This window comes from Ostrea edulis, chromosome 2, assembly GCF_947568905.1.
Source record: "Ostrea edulis chromosome 2, xbOstEdul1.1, whole genome shotgun sequence".
Classification (NCBI taxonomy): Eukaryota; Metazoa; Mollusca; class Bivalvia; order Ostreida; family Ostreidae; genus Ostrea; species Ostrea edulis.
The window spans coordinates 44,293,478-44,318,068 of record NC_079165.1 but is presented as its reverse complement, the minus strand read 5'-3'; the positions used below and the strand labels follow the sequence as shown (position 1 = coordinate 44,318,068).

The 24,591-nt window shown below is 35.5% G+C and overlaps 4 protein-coding genes and 1 non-coding gene across 5 annotated transcripts in view; 3 read left to right on the top strand and 2 right to left on the bottom strand.

Moving 5' to 3' along the window:
* Positions 1-10,873, bottom strand: part of LOC125681051 (prohibitin 1-like) — an 11,837-nt gene extending 964 nt beyond the window's left edge. Inside the window, exons 1-5 of the mRNA XM_048920949.2 lie at positions 10,677-10,873; positions 9,947-10,108; positions 9,557-9,699; positions 8,086-8,202; positions 6,938-7,033 (exon numbers count right to left, since the gene is read on the bottom strand). Of these exons, the coding sequence (XP_048776906.2) occupies positions 6,938-7,033; positions 8,086-8,202; positions 9,557-9,699; positions 9,947-10,108; positions 10,677-10,761 (603 nt within the window). The 5' untranslated portion in view covers positions 10,762-10,873. The remainder of the gene's footprint in view (positions 1-6,937; positions 7,034-8,085; positions 8,203-9,556; positions 9,700-9,946; positions 10,109-10,676) is intronic.
* A 183-nt stretch (positions 10,874-11,056) lies between these two features.
* Positions 11,057-11,128, top strand: Trnah-gug (transfer RNA histidin (anticodon GUG)). The gene has a single exon. It is a non-coding gene; the product is annotated as a tRNA-His (tRNA).
* A 3,492-nt stretch (positions 11,129-14,620) lies between these two features.
* Positions 14,621-15,604, bottom strand: LOC125679932 (histidine-rich glycoprotein-like). The gene has a single exon (XM_048919380.2). It carries the CDS (start codon positions 15,602-15,604, stop codon positions 14,621-14,623), a length of 984 nt encoding a protein of 327 aa, XP_048775337.2.
* Positions 15,605-15,933: 329 nt separating this feature from the next.
* The window catches only part of LOC125679613 (uncharacterized), a 29,886-nt gene continuing 21,228 nt past the window's right edge, over positions 15,934-24,591 (top strand). The window contains exon 1 of the mRNA XM_048918958.2: positions 15,934-16,532. The gene's annotated coding sequence lies outside the window, so the exon portion shown is untranslated. The remainder of the gene's footprint in view (positions 16,533-24,591) is intronic.
* On the top strand, positions 21,452-23,026 carry LOC125679931 (uncharacterized). The gene has a single exon (XM_048919379.2). The coding sequence runs from the start codon at positions 21,452-21,454 to the stop codon at positions 23,024-23,026; it is 1,575 nt and encodes a 524-aa protein (XP_048775336.2).

Below are 24,591 nucleotides of genomic sequence, written 5' to 3'. Positions count from 1 at the left end.
ATACTGTTTTTCAGGTTTTTTTCCCCTTCCTTTTTTAAAATATTGGTTTCTAAATTTTAAATAAAATATGTTTGCAGGTTTCCTGTAATTTCTATTTCATGAGATGAAGATTTCCTGTCTAGGTCTGTTGCTACATGTATTTTTTAACTGGCAGAGTAGGACATTTTCTAATCTATTACCATAACTACACATATTGAGCTTTTTTAAATTTGTAGTGAACTGAGCTTTTTTAAATACTATACTTAAAGGTAGACACATCAGATGGAGATTTACTTTGCTGATGTCATTCCATACATTGCCTGAATGAAGATGGAATAAAGCTGTTTTAATAAGACTGGTATGCAAAATGAATTTTTGTTTCATAAATTATAATCATGTTAAGCAGTTTATCATTATTTGATCAGATATTCTGGTGTATGATTATTACTACAGGCAATTGCATCGCTTGGGGTCGAATTTACTATGAAAGAGTAAAGGTATAGAACTCTATATATAGGGTACCCAAGTTAGCCAATGTAAAAACAATGAACCAATTGATATAAAATTCTACGTTGTATTCCAATATATTCATACATAATCATTCTACATTACTACCGAAGTTCATCCCGAAATTCCGTATACTTCCCAAGATATGCAGAAATGAATTCGGAAAAATGCCTATTATTTTTTAGTCGACTTTTAGCTGGGCCCTGGCACTATACGACTAAACAGAATGTTTCAGCATTGCAACAACCTATTACATAGAATGTGCAGCAAAAGATATCATTTCTAAAATGAATTTCTTACCCCGATTCATAAAATGAAGTCCGTAATAGCTCCAAGTTACTAAAAATTTTAAAACCGTCTGTGCTTTCACTACCACAGCCATTACATTAGCTACGACTAATTACCCAAAAAGGATGAAAAGACCCATGACGATTTAGAAACTCAAAATACTAATTTTTATCAATATTGATTCATTTTAGTACATAAATTATGCTAATAATAAGTCTTTATAAATATACAAATGTTTTATTATGTTCCCCAAACAAAGTTTGGGAACATATTGTTTTTACTCTGTTTCTTATTAAGGTCTTCCGTTACCAACGGAAGACCTTATAGTGATTCTACTGTTTATTATTATTTTTTTTTTCCCTTTCGTCTCCGAGACCGTTGGATGGATTTTCCTGAAACTTTCACAGATTATAGTGAAGGATGGTACCTCAAGGCATTTTTTTAATTTTTTCAAAATTCACTTCCGGTCGCAAGATATGTCCAATTTCCGTCTTTTTACAAGACATCTTGTCCAGCGTTTTTCTCAGAAACGGTAAAAGATAGAGTCACCAAATTTTCAGAGTTAATAGATCTCACTTTGTAGGCGTGCAGTAGGGGGTTAAGAATGTCGGCCGTCACTTCCGGTCGTCACCGGAAGTGATTAAAGGAAACATGAATTTGAAACTTTTTTCTTTCAAATTGAAACCTATTTCGGTTTACTATATCTCATTCTAATTCTCAAAAAATGTTGACCCCACCGGAAGTTGAATCTCCAACTTCCGGTTATATCAAAGAAAGCCTATTCATTCTCTCATTTTTCAGTGCCATAAATGTCGGTCATGAAAATAGTTAATGAGTTGAGTTTTACATATATTATAGTCACTATAAATGTCTAGAGTAACGTCAAATATTTTTGTAAAATTTACTTCCGGTCGGCAAATACGGCTTATTAGCTGTTTTCGTTGTCCAGCGTTTTTCTCAGAAACGGTAAAAGATAGAGTCACCAAATTTTCAGAGTTAAAAGATCTCACTTTGTAGGCGTGCAATAGGGGGTTAAGAATGTCGGCCTTCACTTCCGGTCGTCACCGGAAGTGACTAATGAATCATAAATTTCAAACATTTTTCTTTCAAATTGAAACCTATATCGGTTTACTAGGTCTCGTTCTAATTCTTAAAAAATGTTGACCCCACCGGAAGTTGAATCTCCAACTTCCGGTTATATCAAAGAAAGACTATTCATTCTCTCATTTTTCAGTGCCATAAATCTCGGTCATAAAACAAGTTAATGATTTGAATTTTACATATGTTATAGACACTATAAATGTCTACAGTAAATTTAAATATTTTTGTAAAATTCACTTCCGGTCGTGAGATATGTGGGGGACATATTCAAACCTTGTTTTTTCAGTTTCTCAATAATGAATATAGATAGACGCTTGAAACTTGTAGAGTTGATCAACTAACATTAGTCCATTGTACACATACATTCAATTTTTTCGTCCGTCACTTCCGCTCTATACCGGAAGTATTTGAAAAAAATGACGATTTTCCGATTTCTTCCAGTGATTTCTCAGAGATGGCTGGAGAGATTTTCTTGAAATTTTCAGGAATAATATCTTATGAAATGAATTTCCTGTGGTTATTTTTGTTCTTCCAAAATTCACTTCCGGTAGGAAAATATGGCCAATTTTCTGTTTCTCAAACGAGATTTTGTCCAGCATTTTTCTTGGAAAGGGTAAAAGATAGGTTCATCAAATATTCAGGGATGATCAATCTCTGTTTGTAAGCATGCAATAGGGTGTTGAGCATGTCGACCGTCACTTCCTGTCGTCACCGGAAGTGATTGAAATAATCGTAAATTTCAAACCTTTTCTTTTAAATTGAAACCTATACTAGTTTATTAAGTCTCTTTCAAAATGTCAAAAGAATATTGACCCGTCGGTAGTCAAAACGACTACTTCCGGTTTCTTGATAAAATACTTTTTTACTTTTCGTCTCTTTGTCCCCACAGATCTCGCTTATATTTGAAGTGTTTGACATGGTTTTCACATGTCTTAAGAATAGTATCAACTTGTAGAGTTTTAACAATTTCGTTTTTCAAAATTGACTTCCGGTCGGTAGTTACCTACTACTTTTTCTTTCTTCAGTCTACTTCTTTTTGTTGAGAACTCTTCAGATAGAGACGTGAAATTTTCAGGGAATATAGACAGTAAAGAGTCACTGTCATTCATAGGAAAACACATTTGAATAGTACTTCCGGTCGTCACCGGAAGTTACGAGAAATGAGTAAAAAATTCGATAATACACTTCTCATTTATTGTTAAAGTACATTCTCTGATATATTTGAATGGTTTTTGTAGGATCAGAAAACTCTTTACCGGAAGTGAACAAACGGAAGACCTACTCATTACTAGTAATGAGTTTCTAGTTATTAAGGTCTTCCGTCTCCTGCGGAAGACCTTACTATTATTGTTCGCGTTCTTCTTCTTCATTATTATTATTATTATTTTCCTTGGTAGTACACGCGTTTTTCTCAGCCATTTCTGGATCGATTTTCACGAAATTTTCAGGAAAGATATCTTTTGGTGACGAGACTTTGCTTGCAAAATTTCGTGCTTGACGTCACTTCCGGTCAGGAGTTATCTCTCTTTTAGTGACTTTTTGAAGGGCCTTGTTGTCCACGCATCTCCTCCGTTAGTTTTGAAGCTAGAGTCTTGAAATTTCTACACAAGATAGAGTAAACATTTTAGAAGATTTGTGGGGGATTCAATTTTACCGGAGGCGATTTGCCTAAAAGCTCGCCTGGACCTGAAAAAATGGATGCCAAAATTTTTCGCCGATTTCGGCGATTTTTGACCTTTGATCTCCAATATCTTTTTTCTTGCAAATATTTTGTTAAGACATGTAGAACAAAAGTTGTGCACATTTACGAGATCTTTTCGAAAATATCAAGATTTAGGGGCTAGCCCCTTAAATTAGGGATCTAGAAGGGCTCAAAGTCTAGATCAAATATCTCAAAAATCGTTAATATTTTGGTATAAGTCAAAGAACAAAAAATGTTCATCTCAACAATCCAAATCTATTCATATAAAAATTTAGGTCATATGTTACGTAATAAGGGATTTTAAGGGCCAAAACCATAAATTTTTTACCCCTTGTATCTCGAAAACGACAAATATTTTGAAAAGCAATAAAGAACAAAAGTTGTTCAGAATGATGATCTGAACAATATGCATATTTCGTTTTTACCCTATGTGGCCCCGTTAGGGAGCTACAGTTTGGCCCCTAAAAATTACTTCTAGAAATAACTCGAGAACGGTAAAGAATTTCTAAATACTTGTTGAACAAAAAATGTTTGAAATGTCATGACCTTTCTTACGATATCAAGCAAAAGGGGCTGACCCTTTAAATTAGGGGCCCAGAATGGTCCAAAGGTTTATGAGAATATCTCAGAAACTATTAATATTTTGTAATAAGTCATTGAAGCGAAAATGTTCATCTAAACGAGCTTGTTCTTATCAAATCAAAAAGTAGGTCATATGTTATGTAATAAGGGATTTTAAGGGCCAAAATCATCAATAATTGACGCCTCATATCTTGAAAACGACAAATATTTTGAAAAGCATTATTGAACAAAAGTTCTTCAGAATGATAATCTAAACAATATGTACATTTCGTTTTTTCCCTATGTGGCCCCGTTAGGGAGCTACAGTTTGGCCCCTAAATATTTCTTGTAGAGATAACTCGAGAACAGTAAAGAATTTCTAAATACTTGTTGAGCAAAAAATGTTTAAAATGACAAGGCCTTTCTTACGATATCAAGCAAAAGGGGCTGGCCCTTTAAATTAGGGGTTCAGAAGGGTCCAAATGTTTTTGAGAATATCTCAGAAACTATTAATATTTTATAATAAGTTGTAGAAGCGGAAATGTTCATCTCAACGAGCTTGATCTTATCAAATCAAAAAGTAGGTCATATGTTACGTAATTAGAGATTTTAAGGGCCAAAATCGTAAATATTTGACGCCTCATATCTTTAAAACGACATATTTTTTGAAAAGCATTATTGAACAAAAGTTGTTCAATGTGTCATAACCTATTGATCAATATCAAAAAATGGGTCTGTGGGCCTCATGGCTCGCCTGTAGAGTCGATTTTTGTCGATATCCGTCGATTTCAAAAACTTGTAACTGGTAAATATTTTGTAAGGACATATTGAACAAAAGTTGTTCAGTTTATCGAGATCTATCGATTGATATCAAGAAATAGGCCTATGGTCCTAATGGCTCGCCTGTAGAGTCGATTTTTTGTCGATATCGGTCGATCTCAATAACTTTTTACAGGTAAATATTTTGTAAAGACATATAGAACTAAAGTTGTTGAGTCTATAGAGGGCTAACAAATGACATCAAGAAATAGGCCCGCGGGCCTTATGGCTCACCTGGAGAGTCGAATTTCAAACGAATTTCACCGCAACTTTGCTTCAGAAGCTTATGATATGAAAAATTGATTATATCTAAAGTGTCTTAAAGTCGGAAACTAAATTGGGACTCATTTGTCCTTTTTTTTTTTTTAAACTCCGAGTACATCAACAAATCGGACGGAAGACCTACTCGTTGCTCGCAACGAGATCGTGTCTAGTTATTATTATTATTATTCTTTTTCTCCGGTACTTTTTTGTCCAGTAGTGTTCTCAGAAACTACAAAAGGGATCGATATGAAACTTTCCAGGATGATAGTATAGCGTTTGTAGATGTGCATAGTGATAGTCATTTTGTCTTCACGTGCATGCACGCGTGCGCACATGCATTGCAATTTTGGTACAAAAAATGGAAAATCAGAATATTGAAGGAAGCGATATAAAACCTAATTAGGATGATAGTATATCATTTGTACATATGAAAAATAATAGTTATTTTACCAGCACGCGCACGCATGCGCGTGCACTACAAAATTTGTACGCTAACTTTGGAATCAGTCTAACTTTTTTGTTGTTCATTGAAATGGCTTGAAATTCATATCATAGGTAGATATTGAGACCCTTAACTGATTTACATAGTCAAAATTACCAATTTGCACGCGCATGCACGTGCGCTTCATTTTGATTGGATAATGCTAAAACGTTTGTAACTATCTTATTTATGAAGCGAATGAGATGATATTCACAGCATATGTAGACAATATGTGTATCTATTTGTTGGTGTAACAAAAAATGCCAACGCACACGCGCATGCAACGTTTTTTAAATGTTCAATTTTTAAAGGACGATAACGTTTTTGTTTTTCATCAAATTCTATTCATATTAGGGGTTTAGATGTATCTTGGTACTCCTTACAAATTGCTGTGGTTAGAATTACTGCTCAGCACGTGCATGCACGTGTGCTGATTTCTGATTGGACGATTTTAAAATCGCTATAACTTCCTTATATTTGGTGGAAACGTTATGAAATTCATACTGTGGGTATATGATACAAATGCCTGTTGAACGACATCAACAAAAAATCGGAATCATACACGCGTGCGCGTGTATGCACGTGCAACGCTTTCTTTCATTTCTTGGTACTGAAATGACCATATTGAACGTACTACATGTAATTAAAGGCTAAAATAAAATGATTTTTTCCTATAGATTCACAAGGACATCACTTTTTAATTGGGGGAGGTTTGGGGAACATCTGTAACGGTCCCCGTTACAATTAGAACTAGTTATGTCTATTTTTATCTAAACCACATTATCACAGGTATTTGACGATTTATAATAATGATGTTAATTTGGGTAGTTAGTGGCACCGATGAAAATGACTGTGGTAAGTGAAAGTATGTTTTTACTTGTTAATCAATTAGTTTCAACATTCATCATATTTAGTTTTAAAGGAGTGGGGGGTGGGTGTCATCATATTTAGTTTTTTAAAGGGGAGGGGGGGGGGGGGGGGGGGGGGGGGGTCTTGGTTAAAACAATGGGAATTGTTTTTTGTCAGATATTGAACTTTTAATCTTGCCCCATACATGCTTTGTTCTTCAATATGTTTAAACAAGCCACCATTCAGTATTAAACCTAAACGGTAGTGATAGTAGGTCTGAATAATGTTATTAGTTGTGTTTCCAAATGTAATTTGTGAATGCAGTCTGTGGGATCTAGAAAAGTTTTAACAATCAACAACTTACTAGTCATCAATGAGTACCCTACCTTTTCTACAGAGTATCTAGCTCTTTCTGCATCTTGCTGGGCCACCTGCTTCATTTCTACTGCAAGTGTGAATTCCCTTCCAAACGTTAAATGTGTCTACAAATCATTAGTAATATGTTTCAAGTAGATTAAAACAAGATCTTACAAGAGATGCATGGACAATGCTCACCCGAGTTGCCTTGATTACACAGTGATGTGACTCATGAAATTGGAACACCAATTGTGGCTAAAAAATGCCCACCGTCAAAGATCTCCTATTAAACAGCTTTATACAGCTGTGTATCAATATTGTGGTCCCACCCGTACATTACATATTTAAAAAGTGATCACATGTTATGGCCTTATCCTGACCCTGGTGACCCTGTTTTGATCAAACTTGTATCTACACCCCATGGGGATGCTTGCAATTGGTTTCTCAAATATTGTAGTTTTTGAGATAGATCTTTTCTGCCATCTGTATTATGTAAAACTATGAATCCCTATTGTGGCACTCATCCTGACCCCATGGCCACACATCTACACCAAATTGTAGGTAAGAAAATCAGAATGTGCCTCTGTTCATCTTTATGTTTGTCAATTGTAACAGATGAAAAGTTTTGTGATAGGGAAAAATGTTTAGCAATTCAAAAACATCAAGATTGAAAATCTGCTAGATATTTGGACAGATAAAATGTAAATTCTAAACTTTATCGTGGATGACCTGTGGATTGGCACATTTTAGGGACTCTGTGGTAGATTTTCTTGAGAACTTTTACAAGAATTTTTCTAGATAAACTTGAATCTCTTATTGTGGCCCTACCTGACTTGGGGGGGTCAAGATGTGAGTAATGACATTTTATGGTTCAATGGTTCTTATGAAGAAGACTTTTAAAACATCCTGTTGTATTTCTTTAATTCACCCCCTTTCATTTTAACTCTTTACGCAAGGATATGTTTTGTGCCCAATTTGTTCAATATTTGACCAGTGGTTCCTGAGATGCCTGACAAGATTTGATCAGAAAAGCTCATTAAAGCCTTTTGCTAAGGTGAGCTGAAAAGTAATGAACAGATTCCAATAAAAATGCTCCCTTTAATCATTTGATCAGAAATATTCATATGAACCATTCAGTGCAGGTGAGCTTACAGGCTTCTCAGATGGTGAAACTTACCAACGATATATCATCAAGAATAATACCAAACTGTGAAGCTCGTGAAATTAGTTCTTCACTGACTTTCTGAGAAACGATTTCTCTCTGTGTGATCATTTCACTGGCATCAAACTGTGCCTGAAAAATAGAGCAGAACAAACTTAGTAATAAACTAAACATTGTTTTTATGTGATATATATAATAAACTTGGATCGATATCCATTTATTTTGAAAACTTCGTAAACAATAACACATCACGATATTTTGTTTTCAAAACAAATAATAAATTCTCTATAATGAGCTTCTGTCATGATATATAACCTTAATTTCTTTGTGAAACCTTCTAAACATATTAGACTGTAGATTCTGATCATTGGAAATGAAAAACAAAATTTGGGGGGGGGGGGGGGGAATCGTGAATCAGTCTCTTTAACATCCTCCACCTCTCTTAGATTCATTATATCTTTTAGGAAAATAGTTTGATCCTTCTCTCCCGACAATATGCATATCTACAAAATCTATCAGATAAGTCATATAATAGAAGTGTTCTTCAGCTATTTTACATCCACCACCCCTCTTAGATCCACTATAACTTTTAGGAAAATAATTGGATCCTTTGCACATCTACAAATGGCAATGAAGCATTGTACAAAGTTTAAAGTCTATCCGATAAGCCACATAGGAGAAGAAGCGTTCACAAGATTTTGTTACAGACAGATGGACAGAAAGTACAAAAACAATGTCTCCCCCTGGAAGAGGGGAGACATAATAAGCAATATGTACCCATGTTTATCATGCTGATACAGATAATGATAAAAGCATCCAAGATGATTGCCCCATATTTTGTCTGTTGCCTTTGTTCCATTTGAAAGAAGTGATCTGGACATATTGTGCATTTCTGCTGCATTTTCAGATTAATTCTCTGCCAGTATCTTTAGAGTTACACACAAAACTATATCACACTCAGGAAGAACATATTGTCCTCAAGTGTCAATTTATTTTTAAACTTTTTGAAATGTCTTCCACCAAACTAACATAATAAAAATAACGTGAAATTTATGAGAGAAAAAAAGAATAATTCATAATATCGGCATGGGACAGAGATATTCGGTGGGGTGGGGGAGGGGGGTGGGTTGACATCAGATGAATTCATGGTCTAGGAGGATGAGGCCTTGCTAAGTCGGAGACTGTGAATCTTGGCCCATCCATAGAATTTCACTACCAACGGGGGTTTATAATGAATGAATATTTTTCTCACATGATATCCATAGTTTAGTATATATGGGAGTTTAGTATATATGGAATATATGATTATGTCCACACGTATCTATATCAAGCAAAAAAAAAACAACAACAAAAACAAAAAGGTTGAAAATCAAACTATAACAACAACAAAAAAAATAATACAGAAAGCTATTAAAAACAAGATGAACTGACACAGTCACTGCTTGAAAATAAACAAATTGGTCAAATCCGAACTTTGCTAACTTACCACTACTGCTTTTAAAACTTCATTTGTAATGGATGGGAGAACTCTATCATCATAATCTAGACCAAGGTTTGTATAGATTTTTGGCAGCTCATTAACCATTGGTCTGAACAAAATACGCAATGTGATGTTGACATTCTGTAAATCTGCAAAATAGCAACACACAACATCCAGATTTTAATGAAGTCCATTTGATATCTTATTGTAACAATAACTGACTATATTGTTGCTGCTTCTCTGGTATAAATTGAGAATAAATGTCATCAAGACAGGTTACATTTGAAAATATCTGTCATGAATTTTTCATTTCTTATTTAAAAAAGCAAGTAAAAATGAAATAGATATAACTTCTTACTCATAAACAAAATAAAATATTAAGTACATTAGATTTACCTTTACTACCAGTGACCACTGAAACATTTCGGGGACGGGACCTGCAATCAAATATTATTGGTCTTTGAACCCAGGGAACAAGAAAATGAGTTCCCTCTCCAGAAACGGTATCTTGAACTCCTCTAAATCTGTCAAAAAGCACAGCCCGATGTCCACCATCAACTGAAAAAACAGCAACAAAACATACATTAACATCGACATCATGGCATTTTGTAATCCAAGATTCATCTGACTATTACCCCCGGTTTTATATTGTGACATGTGCACATGTCACAATATAAAAGCGGGAATAAGAGTCAGAGGAATCTCGGATTAGGCATTTTGCAGCTGAAGTAAACAGTCATAAAAACTTGTTAATTTCACCTTTTCATTCAATGAGTGTGGAGAAATAATTATTTTCTAAACTTCTTGGGAATTTGCACCCAAGTGTAGGTCCAAAGAGACTGTACACCAACGGATCTGTAGTATAAGTTACAACCCAACGGATCTGTAGTATAAGTTACAATGTTTTCCAATTTGTCATTGTATGTGGTTTAAGTGAATGACCATTCAATAATATTTTCCTCTAAATCTACAAATTTTTTTTTTCTCAGTGTCTTTCTATGTCATACTTTCATGTGTTCTACTCTCAAATGTTCAAAAAAATCTTTGACTTTACAATTTGTAATTCTGATGTAATTCTGTTAAGTAACTGAACTGCGATGGGGGAAAAAATACCGGCTATATTTACCATTGTAAAGTGCAAGGTTTACAACACTGCCAACACCTGCAACAGCCACACCAAGTGCTCCTAATCGAGAGAAAAAGCGGGACATTTTGTATCGGATCTATGTTTACTGTCGCACAACCATGCAATATATAAATTCCTCCAAGGTCGCTACCATGTGGATTGGATTGAGTCTGGTTTGACTATTAGCCGGAACCGGAAGTTCAATCTAGAGAAAACATACGCTGTATATAAAATGTAAACATGTTGGAAAGATACTTATTAAATCATAACTAGAATATATATAGATAGCAATACATATTTCACTTTATTTAATTTGTCATGATTTTCAATGTTATGTATATATATTAAATTTATTGTATAGACAATCATGTCCTCAGATAGCCGTGATCGTATAGTGGTTAGTACTTCGCGTTGTGGCCGCGACAACCCAGGTTCGAATCCTGGTCACGGCAGTGGCTGTGCAGTCGCTGTTACGGCAGAGGATCATTTTTTCCCCCGACACACAATGTATCAATTTCCTCTATCTTCTATACACACCTTTTTGGCAGATGTAACTATATAATAAGCTTTTCTTTATGCAATGGGGATTCAATCTTTTGACATTCTCAGTACACAATAGACCAATATCATTCGTTTTGTGTGTTTTATGTATTTGTAAATATCTAAAATTAATATTCCAGAATAGATTCATATTCTGTATGTCTATCTGTAAATGATAAACATGCTTCTTTATAAATACATATAAATTAATTGTGAATATCAGGGAAATCATTGTATAATAGACAAACAGGGAAATCATTGTATAATAGACAAACAGTAGAGAAATACCAACATTGGAGTTTTAAAAAATTGAATGTAGTTTATATAGAAGATATAAACTTTTAAAGTATCAAATAGTTTACCGGATTTTTTTTTATTGTACCCAGTGAATAAGGTAGTCTATTGCGAAAAATGTAAGAGTGGGTTTTTGTAGAAAAATTACGTTTTCGACCCCTATTTGGCCCCAGGGTGAACATGAAAATTCTGAAAGCTTTTGCACGTCTACAGGACACCACCGTCCAATCATTTCCCAAATGATTTGACTATATTGCGTAAAATGAACGAGGAGTTCTTGGCTCCAGGATGTTTAAAACATTGGGCAATTTTGCCTCTAAGGTAAAATAGAAAAAATCCGAAAGCTTATTTCACATCCATAGGACACCACCTATAATGTTCCAAAAGATTGTTTGGTTACTGCTTGAAATGAAAGAGGAGTGTAAGAAAGACAAAAATGTGAAAAACGGACGGACGGACCAGGGTAACAACAATTATACCCGTTTTAAGACATTTGAGTAATCCTATAATAAAGGGGGCGGAGACTATCCCAGTGCACTTGCCCAACAGAATACTCAATGCATCTTTTGAAATATGTGAAGGAAGAATATACCAAAGCACATTTACAAATATTTATTCATAATTGAATATGAATTATGAAATTCTCATGAGTGTCCTATTAGGGACAGAAATTCAAAACATGCCCCTCTCTTTAAAAAAATAAAAAACAACCCAAAAATCTTCCTTCCACAACTCCTTTTCAACCGTAATTTATTGAAGTTATGAATTTATTCTGTATCAAGGTATGAATCAATTATATGAAATATGAAAATGAGAGGCCAGGTTGCATTAAATTATCACTATATTCTCAAAATTACCGCCACATGTTCATTACCACATCTAAATAGTATACATTATCACTACCGTTAATCACCGCCTTATGCATGTACATATATAAAAGTACATTTGAAATCAAGATGAAAATTGTAATTTCTGGAGGTAAGATATTCCTCCCAGAGGCCCAGAGGTCATATTCTCAGCTAAGCATTTTAAGCTAAAGAACTGCGAACGATAGTATAGTTTCACGCCCTACTTTCCGGTCATTTTTAAAAGTTACAATTTTAAAATGATTTTTGAGAGAGAGATAACTCAATAATTTGGGTTAAAAATCATGTATTTCACATATATAGGAATCAATGGAAAATAAACATTTTTAAAACATCTCCCTCCCCCATCCCCGTGAAACACAAATTTCCTTTTGCAGGCATTATAAATTGGCATTTAGCAAATTTATTCCTAAATCTTTTGTTGTTTCACGGGGAGGGGGAACATATGTTTATAGACCAAAACACAGCGAAGATCAATTGCAAATGAGGTTATGTGAGAAATGATGATTAACCATTTTTTACTCAATAATATAAAAAATATTGACAAATTAATGGTTATTTATTAATATCAATAAGCATTTTAAATATATATGACATTTTAAGCCCGGTTTCAAGAAACATATTTTTTCTATCCTCTAATCAAAAGGAGTTGAAATTAAGAACAACTAATTAACAATGGTATTAAGGTTAATAATCAATTTCTAATGGATTTTAATTTGCATTTAAAAAAATATCAGCAAAATTGCAAAGCTTTTTAAAAATATACGAGTTGAAAAGGTAGGCGGGAATCCAGAGTTAGCGTGCCTAGTTCTTTGATCATATATACTCAAGTAAATTATAAAATAACTATTATGCTTTCTTTGCTAGTTACTCAGGTACGGTCGAGAGTACATTTGTATATTTAAAGGCAATCACCTGTGTGCAGGTATTACTGTCTTATGGCAGTCTTAAGGTGTCTTAGAGTGCTGAAACACAATTTTATTGGCTATTGATTAAATTAAACTATATTTTAAAAGTAGGAATAATATAGTTATATTTTTATTTTGAACCATTGCATTGATATTGAAAAGTCACATGAGGGTGGAGCTACCTTAATGCTTAGTGGTCCCATTCTGAGGGTGGAGCTATCTTAATGCTTAATGGTCCCATTCTGAGGATGGAGCTACCTTAATGCTTAATGGTCCCATTTTGAAGGTGGAGCTACCTTAATACTTAATGGTCCTATTCTGAGGGTGGAGCTACCTTAATGCTTAATGGTCCCATTCTGAGGGTGGAGCTACTTTAATGATTAATGGTCCCATTCTGAGGGTGGAGCTACTTTAATGCTTAATGGTCCCATTCTGAGGGTGGAGCTATCTTAATGCTTAATGGTCCCATTCTGAGGGTGGAGCTACCTTAATGCTTAATGGTCCTATTCTGAGGGTGGAACTACCTAATGCTTAATGGTCTCATTATGAAGGTGGAGGTACCTTAATGCTTAATGGTCCCATTCTGAGGATGGAGCTACCTTAATGCTTAATGGTCCCATTCTGAGGGTGGAGCTACCTTAATGATTAATGGTCCCATTCTGAGGGTGGAGCTACCTTAATGCTTAATGGTCCCATTCTGAGGGTGGAGCTACCTTAATGCTTAATGGTCCCATTCTGAGGGTGGAGCTACCTTAATGCTTAATGGTCCCATTCTGAGGGTGGATCTACCTTAATGCTTAATGGTCCCATTCTGAGGGTGGAGCTACCTTAATGCTTAATGGTCCCATTCTGAGGGTGGATCTACCTTAATGCTTAATGGTCCCATTCTGAGGGTGGAGCTACCTTAATGCTTAATGGTCCCATTCTGAGGGTGGAGCTACCTTAATGATTAATGGTCCCATTCTGAGGGTGGAGCTACCTTAATGCTTAATGGTCCCATTCTGAGGGTGGAGCTACCTTAATGATTCATGGTCCCATTCGATAACTGTACACTCAAACGCGTCGGAATCAAATTCGAAGTGAGATGATTGAAATGCATGACAAGCATGATAATAATGATGATGATAATAATAATGATGATAAAAAGTCTGAAGGATAAAGGTTGAAAGTTGAACATGTACTGCAAAGAGTATTCTTAAGGCAAAGGTTTTCGGCCAGTTCTTTTAAAAACTTCTGGCTGGCGATGATAGCAAAGGTGTTGCATTTGGTCCCAGTCATTGCTTTCTAGAGTAGGGGAATCACCATAGCTACATACTATCTGAATGACATTTTAAAGTCAATTAGGAATGGACTGATAAGACAAAGAATAGTGCGAAAGACCATGATACACATGCGGTAGTCGAATGCGGTAGTGATGGAGAACGGTGGTTGCGGAGATAAACTGTGGTAGTGGTACTGAACTGTGGTAGTGGTGGTGATTGTGGTAGTGATGGTGAACTGTGGTAGTGGTGGTGAACTGTGGTAGTGGGGGTAAACTGTGGTAGTGAGATGAACTGTAGTAGCGGTGGTGAACTGTGGTAGTGGTGATGAACTGTAGTGGTGGTGGTGAACTGTGGTAGTGGAGATGAACTGTGGTAGTGGCTATAAACTGTGGTGGTGGTGATGAACTGTGGTAGTGGTGATGAACTGTGGTAGTGGTGATGAACTGTGGTAGTGGTGGTGAACTGTGGTAGTGGAAATGAACTGTGGTAGCGGTGGTGAACTGTGGTAGTGGAGATGAACTGTGGTAGTGGTGATGAACTATGGTAGTGGTGAACTGTGGTAGCGGTGGTGAACTGTGGTAGTGGAGATGAACTGTGGTAGTGGTGATAAACTGTGGTAGTGGAAATGAGCTGTGGTAGCGGTGGTGAACTGTGGTAGCGGTGATAAATCGTGGTAGTGGAGATGAACTGTGGTAGTGGAGATGAACTGTGGTAGTGGTGGTGAACTGTGGTAGTGGTGATGAACTGTGGTGGTGGAGATGAACTGTGGTAGTGGTGGTGAATTGTGGTAGTGGAAATGAACTGTGGTAACGGTGGTGAACTGCGGTAGTGGAGGTGGACTGTGGTAGTGGAGATTGACTGCGGTAGTGGAGCTGAACTGTGGTAGTGGTGGTGAACTGTGGTAGTGGAGGTGATCTGTGGTAGTGGTGGTGAACTGTGGTAGTGGAGGTGATTTGTGGTAGTGGTGGTGAACTGTGGTGGTGAATATGGAGAGAGATGGAAGCTAGAGGGGAGAAATATGAGTATATAGTGATTGTGATTTGTTCTTTTATTCTCATATCAACAGCTCAACATCTCAAAATTTCAGCAACCTTTTATGTATTAATTCATCTACTCTCATTGACTGGTGTGTTGTGCAATGATCTAGGAAAAGTTTTCAGATACATTTCAATGTATCCAACGGCTCTTTTAAAAATGATCGATGTGTTATTCTTTCTGAAGGTCACAAAATGTATAATATTTCTGTCAAATGAAAATGTTAAAAGATATATCAGAATTTTCTATAAATTTCTGTAATTCAAATTCAATCCCTGGAAGGCCTCTTATAATTTATTGATTACGAATAAAATTCAACAATTTAAAAACACCCAGCGCTGCATTGTTGATTAGGTATATTGTATATACCTGGCGCACTCAAGCGCGGAGCTCAGGTAGACTTTGTTATTCGTAAGGGGGGCAATTTATACTCTCTGCGTGGTTTGCATTGTAGGGTAATTAGCCTGATAATGGAACTAAGCGGATTCAACTCTACGAAATTACTACGATTTACAAGTGACAAAATAGTTTTGAATGTTTGCATGTGTTGAACATTCGGTTGTTCGGAGAAAAGAAAATTGCAGTCATAGAAGGAAGGTGTCCTTGGAAATTCAGATAAAAACATTTTTCAACTGTGGATTTCAATTTTAAAAAGTCGTGAAATTATTTTTGTCTTTAAATGTTCGGGAGAAAATTTAGATTATACGCCAGGCTTTTCGAGTTTTGATTGGAGTATTCAAATAATTATTTCACGGGTATTTCAACTTGTGTATTGGACGAAAAGCGAGTAATTAGAGATTTTTTCCCCAGTAGAGGATTTTCACCTGCCGTGGAAATTAACTTTATGGAGGAATAACTGACATTGTCTACAGTCGGTTCAGGAATTGATTTTTCTTTACCAGGAATTCATAGCGTTTGGAAATCGATTTGACCTTTTTTCTGAATGAACAGGTAAGACAATATTTCTCTTGTTTTAAATAGTTTGAATTCTGTTGATCTTAAATAACATTTTGGATTATTCTGATATGAATTAAAAGCCATAGTTGTTTGCTGTCAAAGAAAGGGTATTGCAATCGTTTACGAAACGCTGTAGTATTGCATATAACAATAATCAAGTTCACCAGGTTTTTAAGAGTCGAATAGGACCAATAAAGATAAATTGAACGTCTGATAATCTCAAAATGCAAACCCGACACTTTAATACAGGTTTTTATTTACTTTCCTCCAATTTTGGGGATTTAACGTGCAGTTGTATTGAGGGGTATTATGCGCTCTTCAATAGGTGTATCTTTAACTTTATGTTTGTCAAATGCAGAGAGAAGAGATAGGAATAACCTTTAAATGGTCGGTTTTTAAAAAACAAAAATTGGGTGGTAATCTGAAGCCATGAGTAATGAAACCATCCCTGAATACGAGAAAACGAAAAGATAAATACGACCATCACATTCGTGAGTCACGGTTGCACTGTCATTGAAGAAACAGAAAAATATACTAAACCAGTTCCGGCAAAGGCTTTTAAATTGCATAGTAGGCCTACTAAAAAAAATTGATATATTTAATTCTTAAACCGTTATAAAAAGGGCATTTTAAAATAAAATGAAATTCGTCTTGTAACTCATTTTGGTTACAAAATGTACAAATCCTATAACTTCTTGAAATATTTTTATGCCTGCTCTTCTCAGTGTTATATTCGTCTGATGTTGAACAAAAGTACAGAATCTCCATACACCCAATGTTCTCCACTTGATCGTTTGTCCTTTCTCTGGTGCAATTTTATGGAGGCTGATATTGCAAATCAATTTTCATAAATTTCACCCTTATTGTGGTCCAAGGTACTTTGCTATTGTGGACTGGCTTTTGATGAATTCAGTATAATAATACGTTGCTCAAAGGTTTTGATAACGCAAAGCACTGTGGTAAATGAGTACATCATATTAGCATACGAAAGGCCTCAACAAGAGAAGGTCTCATGATTTTCATTTTAGTTAATGTACAAGAGTACACAAACGTGGAGACGATGGTATGGGATCGGCCCATTAGTGGAACAATGATCAAAACATCCTCCCCATTTTTAAGCTCGAGTAACCAGGGACTCGCGGTTCTATAACCTTAGATATATCATGTATAAAGCTTCAGTGATTGTTATCAGCTGTTAAAGATTTAATTCTTACGTTGTGATAGTAATCTGTTCATATGATATTCTTTCTTAATAAAAAATAGACGACTGCAGAAGCCATGTGAATGAAGCAGAGGAGACTACACGTACTAATAAAGTAGATCATCAGATTAAGTTTTACTTCATAATGAGTCCGACCCACACATTTTTCGTCAGTCGTTTCAACATTCATGTTAAATACCCACACTATTTTAGAATGGTTTTGACTTATCATGGTATGTAACCGTTTCAGTTTGCATCCAGAGTTTGAGACGTCGATTTTAATTTCATGCTGGTATTTCCATAATGAACCGTCGACACATCTGAAATTACAAAAAGTTTAAAAATAGGTGACGTCACATTTACACGCAGATTAAAAATATCAAAGCAATCCGCGTGTTTTCATCGTATATCATGATTCTAAATGCGAATTCCTGACGAGTTTCTCCGGAATTTGTTGGCAAATAGGATATCAATTTATTGCAAAATTTATTTATACAGAAAGCTGTTTCATGTGCTGAAATTCGATGACACTATGAACCGAGTCTCTGCAAATTTAATGATTCGATCATAGGCACCAAGCGTAGCATTGTACTAGGCATGAATAGATTGTAACGAAAGGGGATATACTAATATTGGAGAGTCTCCGGGAATAATTAGTTTCGCGTATCCTATATGCAGTTCATGCACGTGTCATTAGACATTAATCTTCAACGTGTAAATTTATAAACCTGTACATGTCCACATTAGCCTTGAGCTCGGTAAAACACACAGACGCTTTTTAATTGATCGTACAGCGTATATAGGAGTTTCATTCAGCTGGGTCCGTTTCAGTTTCGAAGTCTTTTGTCGATATGTGTGCAGAAAGTGAATTAGATTTTTACTCATATGAATAGCCATAAAAGGTTGCTCTCGACATGTATTGGATATTGTTCCTACATGGCGAAACGATCACAGTAATTTTGGTTCATTTTTGGTAAAAGTAATCTTCTTCTTGGATCATTGTATTGTATAAACCAATTTAATCTCTCAATGTTTGCTCTCTTTTTAATCTAGAAAAATATTCCCGAAAAGAAAATTATTATCTTCAACGCACAATGCTGGCCTCGGTAGTGTATTGATTTTTAAAATACACTGTTAAAAATAATTAATGGCCTTCACGATGTGTGTTAACATACTTTGTACACAAGACCGTTTCCAAACGTCCATTGTTATACATTATTGCAAACCTTATCTCTATGTAAGTTTATAGACATTTTTATTCAAATAAGATCAATGACAAAGCGTCTATTCTTTCCCACAGTGTTAAACATTATGAAAAAAATTGTATACATAATCTCTACGTCCATCTTCTTACCACCTCCTTTAAAAGACAAAATAATTATTAGTTGTTAAGACTGGTTGTTTCGTAGTCATTGATTTTGGTTAACACTAGGTGGAGTTGTAACCTAGGTATCGTGTAGAACATTTTCACTTCCCCTTTTGAAAGTGATATTTATGTTGAGAATGAAGAACATTGCAACCGAGGTACTTTATACAAACTGTCCCTTAGTTAATTTTGAGTAGTGTTTGAGTAAATAGGCGTCCGCCACCATTACATCTACCATTATCGTACTGGTACATGCATACTGTACAAAAACAGAGACGACATTAGTCAGCTTTCATTGACTAAATGGAATGAATGTATCCTGCCTAAGCATGCACACAAAAAGGTTAAAACCATTAACCGGCTGTAATACGAAAACAGATTAGGTTTTTCTTATGTTCTAAAATGTTCACATCGTAAACAAAAGAGCATTCACGGAGGTTTGTTTTAAATACCCACTGTATTTCAATTCGACTTTCTCATTACCTTTTTAATGTTATTACCAAAACCAAATCCGCGACAAAGAATACTAGGTATCAGACTATAAGTATAACGAATTTTAAATCAGTTTATTCCAGCATAAGTACCGGTAATGGCAAAGACATATATAAATTTACTTGCTCTTGGTAATTTACGAAAATATCCAGAAGGTATGAATTCCTCACACTCTCCAGACACGGTTTTAACAGACTTGATCTTGAGACGTCTAATGCACTTCTCTGTGATTTTAAACTATCTTATATATACATGAATATATAATAAAAATAAATTGTCAATCATTTCAAAGACGTTATATAGAAGTAGAAAATCTGTTGAAAACAGCGTGTATCAATATATTTTCATGTAAAATACAACAATCTGATTGTCCGATAAATGTAAAAACCAAAAAATAATGACGTTTCCCTGTGGGAGTAAATAAGGTTATAGTGCCTAGCAACGGGAAACATTTCCCGACAACGGAACATGGTTATCTCGGGGTGAATTTTTCACTGTTGGCCTCGATTACATGTACTATTTTTATATCACTTATGACTTTGCAATTGATGTAAGGAGGTACCTTACGGTAGGATAGGCAAACATCCGTTGACTTTAAGTTGTGTCGATAGATATCCAAATCACTTATTTCCGACTCACAAAATGTTTTATTGTAGTGTTTAATGTAAACAGTATTTCATTATGAATAACATAATAAGGATTAGGCAGCAGGCAACGCCTATATAAGTCTTCTCCTTTTAAAGTACAAGGTAAAGTCTACATAATTACACACACAAGAAATTACAATATAGATATGAAGTAAAAGGATAATAAGTCATTCCAGCTATAATGATTATATAATGAGTGTGATTTCTTGATATGAATAATAGGCTAAAAAAATAGAAATGTGGGGTGGTTAATGGGAACTAAACGACATACAAAAGAGAACAAAATTAAATCAAATAAAACTAGTGAAAGAAAACGAATAAGTACAACAGGGAAGGAGAGAATTTTTTTGAGAGTACCGACTCAACAGGATAAGAACAGACATACATAACAAACTCTCAGGTATTAAATGCATTTTATAGATCTTTTGCTTTCCAAAATGTATTTCTGAACATATTCAAAAATCTTTAAGTTATCTTTGAACTCAAGAATCTCATCACCACTGAGCAATAAGTTTAATGATATGGGAACTTGTAGTTGCATTGCATTTATTGACTCTAAAAGAGCAATTCTTCGTACTGAGAACTGAACACATTCAAAGAAAAAATAATGAGTATTTTCAGCAGGGTGACCACACAAATCACAAGTAGCATCATCTCGTAGAAATTGACTATGTAAATCAAAATTTAGATTACTAGCATTATTTCTCAATTGGCAATGCAAGATGTTTGCATTGCGTTTACCATGATTAAACAGTTTATTTGGTTTATTGTAGTACATATTTTTATAGCAGTTTTAAATGATGCAAGAGTAAAAGGTTTCTAATATGGACAGGTAGGTCATTGTAGTATTTGCACACGTGTGTGTGGTCAGAGAGTACAAAGGCATGTGATACCGCATTTATACGGACATTTTAATATGACACAAACGGTGCGCCGTAAATCACAAAGTGACCTGCACAGCGAATTCACTTGATGAATACGTGGACTACTTATATCTCTTTGTTTCTATGTCTTTCTTCCTTGGTAACTTTCCCAGTTTAATTTCATCGGATGTAGTCACTTAGACACATTGGAAATTGCACATATAAGCAGATTTGTTGAGAAGGATACTTCTTTACAAACGTGTCATAGGGAGGATCAACTGCTCCATTAGTGTCAACAAACTTCCAAACTTCAACGCGGAAGTGCCCAGGGAAATCTCTTAAAAATGGAGAATGGTGGAGCTCAAGCGCCCGTTAATTGTGATCTCTGTGAAATGGATTCTTTCGCAAATTGGAAATGCATGGACTGTCAACAAAGATTATGCGATTCATGTTACAGATATCATCTTAAACTTGCAGGAACGAAACATCACACAATTCTAAGTTTTTTGAAGTCCTCCTCTGAAGGTCAAGGCCAAAATATTTCACTGCAGGAAAATGACACTGGGAAAACAATGGCAGTTGAAATACGCAAAACACATCCAAAAATAGAAGAAATTCTGGAAAAAGTCGACGAAAAGGAAACGGCATTGTCTATGTTTGATCACACAGTCGACCAATATGAAAAATACCGCTCTGAATACGATAGAATCGTGACTGAAAACAAGGCCGAAATTTCCGAGTTGGGAGAGAAACTGAGGGAAAATCTAGAAAGCATTGAGAAAGAAATGATTCACGCCATTGATGAGAAATATGCTACCGACAAAACTTCTCTTGAGCATTTCATAAAAGAAACCCAAACATTGAAAGAGAAACATACAAAACAAGTAAAGTACATCCGGCAGATTCTGTCAAGTTTACAAGATGCTGATGACGATACGGTGGAACAATTTGCGAAAGACACCCTACCAAAGCTGGCAGCAATGCAGATTTCAAGCTCAGCAGCTACGGATCTCCCAAAGCCTCTAAAAATAGAAGTTGGAAAGCAGAGTCTACGGTCCGTAGTTGGAACACTAGTGGAAGACAAAAGTTTTGACTCTGATCAGAAGACTTCTTATAGAAATGAGTTCGAGTTCGAACTGAAATTCAAACCCGAAAATGGAAGGTCCAGTATCTACAGCATACAGATACGTCCTGACGGCAAGGCCTGGGTGACAACACTAAATTACCGAGTGTACTTAGTGCTGAGGTCTGGGCATATTCATCAGGAATATGTAGTTAAATTTCTGCCTACCTACACCACAGTTAACCGGTTTGGTAACCTTTTCTGTTCCAGTGGTCAGTCGGCAATACACGTCATCAAACCGGACTATACGATAACAGAATTTGAGAACCTAGCCCCATACAACACGTTTGGTCTTCACACTAACAAAGATGACCAGCTTTTGGTGTGCTTGCAGAAATCAAACACTCCTGGAAAAGTTGCAATCTTCTCCGACAAGGGCATGCTCTTAAAAGAAATATGCTTAGATTCTGCAGACCAACCGATGTTTTCTGCTCCAAGATATGTGACGGAAACATCAAAAGGAGATGTTTGCGTCGTCGATAATAAGCATCTAATAGTTGTTGATGCATCCGGCAAATCATGTTCGAAGTACAAACCTGAAGAAGATTGGGAGGGCAAGTCTATCATAGTAGATTCGAATGACAATCTATTAAGCGCCGTTTGCCCTTTGGAGTTTGTACCGCTTACCGTCCACGTAACCTCTGTCAAAGGACGAGTCCTGAAGCGATTCACGTTAGAAGGACCGGGGATGTCCGGTATTAACGCCTTGGCCATAGACCAGCAGTATGAGGAACCAGTTCTCTGGATTGGTACCCCGAATGGTCATGTGCTCGTAGCAAAGTTTCTTGACGCTTAGAAAGAGTTGAAATCAAATGTATATATTCAGCATAGATATTTACACATGTAATTAATGATATGTACTTAAGATATGTATATTAAAGCATATGCCATCAGCAGTTTTCAATCTCCCATCGTTTGTTATCCAGACAGAACAATGTTAGTATACATTGGACTTCACGTACATCCTGAAGTTTCAATTGAATACAAATAATGACCAGAAGTCCTCAAAAATCATATTCATCAATATCTCAAAATGTGCCATTTTTTCTAAAAATATGGGCTGATGTTGCACTTCTCAATTTATATTATGATTTCAAATCTGATGTGAGTTTAGTGTATTTAAAAAATAATATTACTTAGTAGGTATTCATTTACAGGGATGATGTTTTTAAGACCTTCATTTAATGTATCATATAACACAAAATATGAAATGGCCAATTTTCAATTCGTTCTACTTAAGTATTGTAAAGCCTTGACGAAGCAATTATCCAAACGAATGCTATTCTTAGGCCAAAATAATTACGTGATATGAAATATTCAGTTTACCCCCAAGTTCCTTATAACGATTGTGTTAAAATTGCTGTCCTAATGCCAAAGGAATAACGTTGCACGTGCATAATATATCGAGGTTATAAGTAAAAAAGAAATAGGCCACTGATATTTTGTAGACCAGTACAAAGGAACGTCCTAGTTTTCAAAAACCTCAATACTATTACGTTCATTGGAAAAAAGGCAAATTACATGTTAAACAGCATTCAGGAAAAAGTCGATATTAACGACACTAAACTCACTGGTGAACCTCATCTTTTAATCAATACAAAGAAAAACACTGTCCCGTATATTGAGAATCGACTTCCTATCTAGGATTAGTTTCATTACACTCCTAGTCATTAAAACTTCCTATAGGATCAAACCGAGACAGTGTTGCATTGAAAACGATACTCCAAATTTAATGGCATTCGAGCGTTGACCTATATACAGAATGCCTGTCTATTACTGCGATCTAGAGTAACTAATGGGTTATATTCACATGTCATTGAAATGACATTGAGGATTTCGTAACTATTAAAGATATTTATTGAAGAATAATTCTAGATTTGGAACTTGCACTAACACTCGTCGTTCATCAGTGATGGCCGATAAATCAATACTATAGGGTTATTGAACTTATATTGATAAAATTGGCCGAGTTTGTCTTTAAAAATTCGCGAACTTGTGGGTGAATTTTCACACCCAACGAGTGCCAGTGTTCACCAATATAAGTTCAATAGCTACTTCATTGTATAGCTAACCTATATTTCAATTGTTTTATGTTGTTAATTTATTCATTATCTCGCCAATTTTAGAAATTGAGGCAATAATGGTCCTGATATGAATGCTTGCAATATCCCAGTAATGCAGATTTCTATATCGAAACAATCAATGCTGTTTAAAATTAATTCTTAATAGATAAATACGGAAACCTATGGTGTCCGAATAGGGCCATTTGCAAAAGCGTGACTGCGTGTTAGTCACAACACGCCGTCACGCCAACAAGCAACGCACTTTCGCGTAGACAAACAACGCGCCTTCGCGCTCTCA

Excerpts from the sequence above, each read along its gene's own strand:
- LOC125679931 (XM_048919379.2), top strand. The coding sequence starts at position 21,452 with ATGGAGAATGGTGGAGCTCAAGCGCCCGTTAATTGTGATCTCTGTGAA.
- LOC125679932 (XM_048919380.2), bottom strand. The coding sequence starts at position 15,604 with ATGAGAATAAAAGAACAAATCACAATCACTATATACTCATATTTCTCC.